The sequence below is a fragment of the Borostomias antarcticus genome (genome assembly GCF_949987555.1).
Source record: "Borostomias antarcticus genome assembly, chromosome: 28".
NCBI classification, from domain to species: domain Eukaryota; kingdom Metazoa; phylum Chordata; class Actinopteri; order Stomiiformes; family Stomiidae; genus Borostomias; species Borostomias antarcticus.
The window spans coordinates 7,285,045-7,295,328 of record NC_140261.1 but is presented as its reverse complement, the minus strand read 5'-3'; the positions used below and the strand labels follow the sequence as shown (position 1 = coordinate 7,295,328).

Sequence of the window (10,284 nt, the reverse complement as noted above, 5' to 3'; positions counted from 1 at the left end):
AGAAAGGAGAGAGTCAGAGGAGAGAGTCAGAGGGGAGAGAGTCAGAGGAGAGAGAGTCAGAGGGGAGAGAGTCAGAGGGGAGAGAGTCAGAGGGGAGAGAGTCAGAGGGGAGAGTCAGAGGAGAGAGAGTCAGAGGGGAGAGAGTCAGAGGAGAGAGTCAGAGGGGAGAGAGTCAGAGGGGAGAGAGTCAGAGGAGAGAGTCAGAGGAGAGAGAGTCAGAGGGGAGAGAGTCAGAGGGGAGAGAGTCAGAGGGGAGAGAGTCAGAGGAGAGATTCAGAGGGGAGCCATGTTGATGAGGCTGATGGCCGAGGGGAAAAGGCTGTTCCTGTGTCGGACAGTTTTAGGCCCAATCCCAAACCACCCCCTACCCACTCCCACTCCGCCACCGAGTGTCCCTCCAAATGAAGTGTCACTCACAGCTGTGGAGGGCACTCTCAATCGATGAGGAGGGGATATAAATGGAGAGCCAAATGTGGGACGGACTCCCCACTCCACCAGAACCGACCGGGACAGGGCCGTCACCATGGCATGTTTAGGTGATTCATGGGAAACAAATATAAATCACTATAATTAAATCAATGTATGATGAGAAATGGTCAAAAACCCAAACGCAAATATGTTTTTGCAAATGAACTCTAAGTAAATGAATACTATAACACTACATATTATATATACAGATCACATATACATATACATACTATAACACTACAATACATCAATCAATTAATAACTTGTTTGAGGCAGTGAAATCAGTGTGAGAAAAACAAATGTTTGAGTGCTGTAAAATAATCTAAAATAATTGACAGTGTAGGAAGACGGAACGTTATTTATATGTGGTTGCCTGCAGCATCTCTTTGGCACGTGCACTTCCTGCTTTGGCTATCGGGAGCTTGCACCGATGCAGGCTTGCTATTTAAGGAGTTGACAGCCCACTCGCACTCCCAGCGCACTCCGCGCTAATTGGTTTGGGACGGCCCTTAACATGGCGAAGCTCGGCGTGAACGCGCAAACGGAGGGGGAGTGGATAGGGCGAGGGCTTAGGGGGTGGTTTGAGATTGGGCCTATGTCTGTGAGGACCGCAGCCTCCTGCCAGAGGGGGGCGGTGTAAAGAGGCCATAGCCCGGTGAGAGGGGTCGGCCATGATCTTTCTGGCCCGCTATAGCACCCTGAAATCATGCAGAGCCTGGAGGGAGGGCGGGGCCTTGAGGGAGGGCGGGGCCTGGGGGAGGGCGGGGCCTGGAGGGAGGGCGGGGCCTGGATGGGGGGTGGGACGTGGAGGGAGGGCGGGGCCTGGAGGGGGGCGGGACCTGGAGGGAGGGCGGGGCCTGGAGGGGGGGCGGGGCCTGGAGGGAGGGCAGGGCGCAGCCTTCTCCCACCCCCCCGATCACCCGCCGTTAATAACTCTGGTCCTTGACTGTAGCGGTGGGGAACCAGGTGGTGATGGAGACGTGAGGATGGACTCGATGATGGAGGTGTAGAATTGAACCATCATAGTCAGAGTCCGAGTGGAGCTGAGTTCTTCCTGAAGTCGTCCACCATTCCCACTGTCTTTAGAGCGTTAAAGGACAATGCTCGTTTTTGACAACCTGGACCTTATTTACTACATATTATAAGACGTTTGACTCACCGAGATCACTTTGGTGTAGTTCGGAGGCATGAAGAAGAAATTTAAAATCCAGCGCGAGCCAGTATATCCATGTAATGGCGGTGGTGGGGGCACCGAGAATGCAGTTTCTAAAAATCTATTTTCTGCCGCGAAACGGTTGTTTTCATCAATCTGTCTTTATGAATCGCTAGTTGTGCTTACATAGAGCGTAGGCCTGTTGTGGTTGTTCACATGCTTCTGTAATATGATCTTTAGAAACGTCTTTCGAAACGAAATAGCTTCCCCACTTGCTCCAGCACGCATGCGCACAGCGCGCAATCGTTGCTCTAGCACGCTGTGCGCATGCGTGCTGGAGCAAGTGAGGAAGCTATTTCGTGTAAATAGATTTTTAGAAGCTGCATTCCCGGTGCCCCCACCACCGCCATTACATGGATATACTGGCTCGCGCTGGATTTTACATTTCTTCTACATGCCTCCGAACTACACCAAAGTGATCTCGGTGAGTCAAACGTCTTATAATATGTCGTAAATAAGGTCCAGGTTGTCAAAAACGAGCATTGTCCTTTAAGCTCCAGGTTGTTCCAGCTGCACCAGGACAGCAGCTGCTCATTCTCCCACCTGCAGGCAGACTCGTCCCCATAGAGATGAGTCCTATGAGGGGGGTGGTCTGCTAACTTCAAGAGCTTCATGGACTGATGGCTGGAGGTGCAGCTGTTCATGTGCAGTGAGAATAGTAGGGGGAAAGAACTGAGGCCCCTAATTAGCCTTAGACCATCCTGATCTTGCAAGCTTATATTATTTTTCTCTACACAGATCTGGTGCATCAGGTTAATAGCAAGGCTTTTAGAGAATTTAAGGAGTAAAATCAATTACTCTCTTTCAACAGAATTTATTGTGCTATACTTGTAAGGAATATGTGGATGACTTGAGCAGAATACCTCGGGAGGTTTTGGAGGTGAGCACATGCATTTTGGGGACCATATGGCACCTGGACATAGAGGTTGGGGAAAGATAATTATTAATAAAAGGCTGTTAATCTTGCTCCATTATGAAGTGATCCTACCTATGATGTCTTTATCCAGGAAGCTGGCATCAGACTGATTGTGATTGGACAATCTGCCCATCGCCATATAGAGGTATCTCATATTTGCAACAGCTCAGTTATTTATTTTCCTGTTTGTTATTTTGGGTGTCATATCCCTTTAATGGTGCCTTGCCTGATGTCTTGCAGCAGTTCTGCTCACTGACGGGATACCCTCATGAAATCTATGTGGACCCAGAGAGATGCATTCACAAAAAGCTTGGCATGCGACGAGGGGATGTATTTGTGGAATCAGGTGAAAAAGTCAGCACTTGATTGTGACTACTACACACACAATTGTGTGCGGTGTACCACTATACTGTAACAATGTAATTATGGTTACACATTTATACATTGTGTGTGTGTGTGTGTGTGTGTGTGTTTAGCCAACCCGAGCCCTCATGTGAAGTCAGGCATGTTGGTGGGCCATATGAAGAGCATGTGGAGGGCCATGACCAGTCAAGCGTTCGACTTCCAAGGAGACCCCCTTCAACAAGGGGGGGCCCTCATAGCAGACCCAGGAAATGCCTTACTACAAGTGATTATGCCATTGCAAAGTTGTGTACGATAAGTGTGCAACGAGCAATTCTCCAAAAATGGCCCAGCTTGTGCTGTGCAAGGTCATTGATCAGCCTGCTGACCTCTCCTCTGCTCCTTGTGCTGGTGCTGTTCCTCTCTGACCCGTACGACCCTCCTGGTTCCACAAGCTCACGTTCTGTGTGGGCGAAGCAGAGTGTGAGTCGGCGTGGTTGGCTGTGCTGTGACTGGCTGTCTCTCGCTCCGCAGGCTCTGAGGTGCATTTTGCCCATTTTGACATGAACCGTCTGGACCACATGCCCATCCCCTGGCTCCTACAGATGGCCGGAGTGCAGCGGACTGTGGACCTCAGCGCCAGGCCAAGGATAATCCATGTGTAGCCCGCTTGTAGCCCATGCCAAGCTGCCCCCCGCCCCTGGCCGGCATCAATAGCAGTGTGCCTCGGCTCTCGCCATCTTTGTTGTTATGGTCTGTCTTGCTTGGCAGAGTAGGGTAGCGTAGACTTGGCATCACAGAACACATTACAGGTCTACGGCTGGGATGGGAGTGACACGGTAGTGGACGTGAATCGGGATCCAGTTTAGGACTATTTGGGGTAATACTGCAGGGGCCTCATTTATCATTGAGGTACGCCTTCTTTTACACGGTCTTTTTCGCGATTTCAGGCGTACGCCATTTCCCCCCCCCCACATTGCGATTTATCAAGCCGAAAGGGCGGAAATTTAGTCGCCTTTCTCCGCGCTTTTGTACGACACCTCTCAAGTTGTCGTACCGATTTACACGGTGTTCTACGCCCTTTTTGAACACAGGGGGAACTGGCGACGCAGGTGGTGCGTCGGTGAATTACTATGTTTGACGGAGAGAATAAGAGCGACAGTTCATGAACGCACAAACATGTAGGCTAATAGCCCAATTCAGCACCAACATATATCGCAATGCAAGATTAGACGTGTCCTCTAACCGGCTCATTCATGGTCCGATATGGATTTGTTCCCCAAACTGAACCTATGCGCTGTCCCAAATCTTTCCGCGCTATATGTCACACACCTAATGCCATCAAACGGCAATAATTGACCAATTAGATTGTCAGTAATATGTGATCATGTGGACCTGTTTGCTGTTTGGTAAGCATATAAATGACAGTCCTCCTGTGCGTAATGCGAGCCTAAATGAATCCGGCGCTACTCGGCCTACTGGCCGAGATAGAACTCCAAAGAGGTGACGGCGATGGCGACTGCACCCACATAAGGGCACCATCAGTGAATGAATACGTCTATGTGAATCGCTAAAATGTGCACACTATAAATACCCAAATCATATGTGACGCCGACATGCTCATCACAAGTGTAGTGGCACGGTGGCCTGGCTCCACGCATGACTCATTCATCCTGGCGCACAGCAGGGTAGGGGCTAGACTGGAGGCAGGCGCTGCGCGTGACGGCTGGCCTGTTGGTGTGTGCATAGCCAAGATACATATTCTTTGTCTTATTTACTTTAATCTTTATTAGCATTTTCCATCCATACAACGACAATACAATAAAACATAAAAACTTACAATAACAGCTTATGGGTACTTCCATCCATGCAGCTTTTTTTCTTACTCAAATATGACAATTTTTATATTAGTGGTATCATCACACTTCCTTCTATAATCCATCCATTTTCCCATCTCCCTTCAAACTTTCCTTCCTGCATCCTCAATGCATAAATAAATCTCATAAATCTCCACCACAACACCCACCACTGCTCCTTGGTTGGGGGTTCCACCTTATACCAAGCCCTCATTATTGTCTTTTTACTAGCAACCAATAGTACTTTCACTAGGTATCTGTCCCCTCCTTGTACATCATTCTGTTATGTTTGCCAAGATGTATATTCAAAGCTGATAAGAATGAGAACCAGTCAAGACCCCACCACAAAATGAGGACCCAAGCCCTCAGCCCCCTCCCCGTCATGAGGTTTACCAGCGGGGCCAAAGGGCCCACACTGAGGTCATGCGCCAGCTATGAAGACACAAACAAGTAAGGTTCACATTTCTACCATTTTATTGTCTGATGGTGGGTGACTGTGTGAGGTGTGTGAGCGCGTTTGTGAGTGAATGTGTGAGGTCCGTGAGTGTGGTAGTGAGTGACTGTGTGAGGTCCTTGAGTGTGGTAGTGAGTGACAGTGTGAGGTCCGTGACAGCATGTGTGAGGGAATGAAGTGCAGTGAGGATGTCCTGTTGGCTCTGGTGGTGTAGTGTGGTGACCTCCACCAACTGCTGCACAACTGCCCCACAACTGCCCCAATCCCTTCTGCCATTTCCCTCTGGGCCTCTAGGGTCATGAGCCTCCAGCACAGCGTCTGATAGGAAGCCCAGCCCTCAGGGACCCTTGAGGCAGGGACGCTGGCAGCCGGAGGTGGAGGCGTGGGCGGTGGAGACGGAGACGGAGGCGCTGGAGATGGCACTGGAGGTGGAGGCCGGTGCGTGGCACTGGAGGTGGAGGCACTGGAGGTCGTGGCGCTGGATGTAGAGGCTGCAACCGGCGGGGGCACGACCGTCAGGTCAAGGACCACTGCAGACTCCCCCTCCTCTGAGTCCCACCCCACGTCAGAGTCTGGAGAAACAATTTCAGTCATTTTCTTTGAGTTTGTCTGTTAACTTGATTATGCATTAAACATTTTATTGTGTAGCCATATTCAATTGATATGTTTTTCTGTTGGCAGCCAAATAAATGCTTAAGTGTGATTTACCGGCTGATTTAGATGAGAGTCTTAATAATGTGGTCTAACATTATGAAGTGGTCATCTGTGTTATCGTTCCCTGTTTTTGGTCCTGAATCAATCATAGCCTACCACAGAATGTGTGGAATGTTTGCTTTCCAACACTTTCAAATGTAGGCTCGTACAAATAGCTTCCGAAGATGATTTTCTTTCCTCGCGTGGACCTCACCAACAAGCACATGCACCTCCGTCTCCGAAAAGTTTCTCTTCTTTCCGCGTTTTTCCATAAACGTATTTGTCTTTCCTATGCTCCACGCTATATTATGTCGGTTCCTTCCGGGGTATCCCCGTTGTGCGCTGTCATAGTTTTGACCATATATGGTTGAATTTGGGCGTGGAGAGGGCGGAACACGGGGCGCGTGCGCGTACGCTCTGTTCTCCGCCAGTCTCGGATTTCGGAGCGTACGACATTTTTGATAGATCCGAAAAGCGTGTAAATATTCTCGTCGTACGCTACATTTCGCATTTTCCGCGTTTTCGTCGTACGCCCTCTTTTACACCAGAATTTACACGCTCTTTGATAAATGAGGCCCCAGGACTAGACTGCTTTTGTTGACTTTGTGACCATTGGCGGCTTTTGGAATATAATGATGTAATCTGCTGATTTGCCATACTGATGTGTATGCCATTGTCCATAACTGATATTGTAAATAAAGTTTCATATCTCGGATTGTTCGGGAGCCTGCATAGGCAAGATGCAAATTCAGTCATCGTCACTATATTTGTCATGCAGACGCGACTTGCTTTAATCGGAGGCAAATAGAATGTTTTTGCAGTGAAGTAGAAGCAGAGGGGTGGCCGAACCATTAGGCTACGTCACAGAGGATCAGAACTTGCCCTGCTCAACGTCACCATTGGAAAAACTGCTGCCCTGGAATACAGCTGTCCCTCGGATGACACGCCAGCACAACAACCCAAGGATGTCGAATTAATGCTCTGAAAAGCTCGGACATTCCGCACTGCAGACCGGAGATCTCGCCACTCGATTTGGGAATGTTCGCGATGCATGCATAAAGTGAGAATGAAGCGCAAAGGCGAGAGGAGGCAACCGGAGAGAGTCAGAGGAGAGAGTCAGAGGGGAGAGTAAGAGGGGGGGAGTCAGATGGGGGGAGTCAGAAGGGAGAGAGTCAGAGGGGGAAGTCAGAGGGGGACACGGGCCGAATAGAACAGAACGTTTATTTCACCATATGTAACAAGTAGCCCTACAGGTACACGTACATTGAAATTGTAGTTATTGCTTATCCTTACAATATCTTATCCTTACAATATCTTATCCTTACAATATCTTATCCTTAAAATATCTTATCCTTATAATATCTTATCCTTACAATATCTTATCAACAGTCATAATTTCCCCATTGCAGTCCTAGGTATGCAGCTAGATATTATAAGGTTCCCAATTTGGCAATTGACTATCCGTAGTCTAGCATGGCCTTGTTTATGAGGCTGGTTGCAGCCAATCACCCTCTGAGCAGAGCGGATGATACTCAGTTGAGCCTGGTCTGTGATGGTGAAGTACCAGGTGGTGATGGAGGAGGTGAGGAGGGACTCCATGATGGAGGTGTAGAAGTGTATCATCATCACCATATACAAACATGTATGCTTTAGAACAGATTTAGCTCACTTGTCATCATTCAATAACAGCATATCAGTTCTTTATCTTGTGTAGCGTATTAGGCTACCCATATCAGGGCTTTATGGGTTTAGTTCATGGCGGGAAAACGCCAGAGAAGCGGGTATAAGGATTAGGATTATCCCATTAATTTGGTTTAATGCTCTTTTCATCCCCTTAGTGATGCACACAGCACATGGTGATTGTGGCACTGCTATAGAATCCCGGTGCAGATATTAGAGGTATAGATTAGATTATAGAGGTAACTGTGAAGGAAAGAAGGAGTAGTCTGAATTAAAAAATTTTTGGCTTGTGCATTTCATTTTAAATTCCTCATCTTTTGATATAGGCAATATCACTTGTTTATGTGTTGGCTGATGGGGCCTCAAATGATTCCTGATTGAAGTACAGACCGCAAATCTTTTTTGCCAATAAAATATGCTGTTTATTTATAATTTGCAGTCTCCCTTAGTGAGAGAGACAGTCATGCTGGTCTTCCCTGCAGCTGAAGGGCTGGTGGTCACATGGTCATCAGCAGGCCCCTTGGCCCCTCCTCTTTCACTGTCTGGCTCTCTTGTTCGGGCAGCGCTGAAGGCGTGGCACCAGTGGGCTTTCAGCAACACAAGTATTGCTCTTCTGGTCTGGCATTCTGTCCTGTCCCAGTCCCTGGTCCACTCTGCTTTTAACCTGAGGAGAGGACACAACTATTATTAAGGAATTAAATTACTGCAATGTTTAATCATCCATCTCCTCCCATTGCCTTGTCTGCCCCCACTGGGTCCTCAAAGCCCTTCCATGGTGCCCAGTCTACCTGGAGGACTGCCCTGATGGTAATCCCAAAGAGCAGGCCGATTCCTCCAAGAAGACAGCAGATTGCTGCTAGGGCCGATCCTCCCACAACATAGGATATTCCATCCAAGGCCTTAGCTGAGAGGTCCCAGAACATGCTGGTGTTCATCTGTGTCCCAGCGCCCAGAGCCCTGGTCCTGCTGGAGGAGACGGGCAGGGTCTCCATCACTGCTTGTTCCTCAGAGCTTCTGAGCTCAGTCTCCTGGGCCAGGGATGTTTCAGTGACCAGGGCTTCTCCTGTCCTCTGGTGGGTGTTGCGTGTCTTCGTGTCTGTCTCTGTCAGGCCGATGAAGGTGGAGAAGTCCAGGAAGTCAAAGTGGAGGGTGATGAAGACCTGGTCCACTCTAACCGGTGGAGTAGCAGCCCATTGTTTAGGGACCATAGGAGGCATCAAGGCGTCTCTGAAGGCCTCAATATCTGGAGGCTCAGTCTTGATCAGCGCCACTAAGAGAACAGCTGCAATGAGAATCTTTAAACGGCCAAAAGCCATCGGGGAAGTGAGAAAAGTTCAGAGGAAATTCAATAGTGTCTGCACTTTGGTGAGGTTTGTGTTATGAATCTTCAGAATGTTCCAAAGACCTATGGTTTGTTGTCATTGTTATGGCAACAATTATTATGTCATAGGAGAAAGCTGTGACATCATCTCTAGAATCTTCATGACATTCTAGTTCCTTTTCTCATAATATTAGAATATTATGGTGTGTGTTCTATCTGTGGGGTGCACACAGTTGGATAATGTGAGAGGAATTTGTTTTTGTCACCAAAAACATTCCCTTTCGGAACTAACACCACACTGTGGCTTTATTTGTCTGATTTTTTTTTTCTATTTTTGGTCACAACAAACATACAGTACCTAACCTTTACCTACAATATTTTTTCTAATACAATTTATTTTCATACAGGGACAAAGTGACCTCATGTTCCACCTTTCATCCTTATGAAAGCATAAGCAATAATTCTGAATTTATAAATATAGTAACATACAGTAGTCATGATAATCTCTAGCAGGTTATAAACTGGATGATTCACTTTTGAGTAGAGCCAATGAATATTTGCTTATTTACTTACTTACTTTTTGCGGCTTTGCCTGCAGCCTCCAATCACAGATCTAGGACCAGGTCAGAATCAGAATTCATTTGTTGCCATTTGTACTATACATAGCCTAAATAGGATTTTTTTTTGCAACACTGTGGTGCTTTACAACAATACAATAATGGACAAATGCAAGGACAGGACAGGACAGTGCAAGATACAAACACAGTGCAATTGGACTACAAAAGAGTGAGTGCAGTAGTCAGTATACTGCAAAGATGCAGGGGGCGGGGGAGAGAGTCAGAGGGGAGAGAGTCAGAGGGGAGAGAGTCAGAGGGGAGAGAGTCAGAGGAGAGAGAGTCAGAGGGGAGAGTCAGAGGGGAGAGAGTCAGAGGAGAGAGAGTCAGAGGGGAGAGAGTCAGAGGAGAGAGAGTCAGAGGGGAGAGAGTCAGAGGAGAGAGAGTCAGAGGAGAGAGAGTCAGAGAGAGAGAGAGTCAGAGGGGAGAGAGTCAGAGGAGAGGGTCAGAGGGGAGCCATGTTGATGAGGCTGATGGCCGAGGGGAAAAGGCTGTTCCTGTGTCGGACAGTTTTAGGCCCAATCCCAAACCACCCCCTACCCACTCCCACTCCGCCACCGAGTGTCCCTCCAAATGAAGTGTCACTCACAGCTGTGGAGGGCACTCTCAATCGATGAGGAGGGGATATAAATGGAGAGCCAAATGTGGGACGGACTCCCCACTCCACCAGAACCGACCGGGACAGGGCCGTCACCATGGCATGTTTAGGTGATTCATGGGAAACAAA

At 48.2% G+C, this 10,284-nt stretch overlaps 1 protein-coding gene across 1 annotated transcript; it reads left to right on the top strand.

Annotated features, from left to right (window-relative positions):
• Positions 1-286: 286 nt before the first annotated feature.
• LOC311326679 (peroxiredoxin-like 2C) lies at positions 287-3,604 on the top strand (the record flags this gene model as incomplete). The annotated part of the gene is made up of 6 exons (XM_084459613.1): positions 287-337; positions 2,493-2,561; positions 2,689-2,742; positions 2,838-2,943; positions 3,074-3,225; positions 3,482-3,604. The coding sequence occupies 6 exons, from the start codon at positions 287-289 to the stop codon at positions 3,602-3,604; spliced, it is 555 nt and encodes a 184-aa protein (XP_084315739.1).
• Between the last annotated feature and the right edge of the window lie 6,680 nt (positions 3,605-10,284).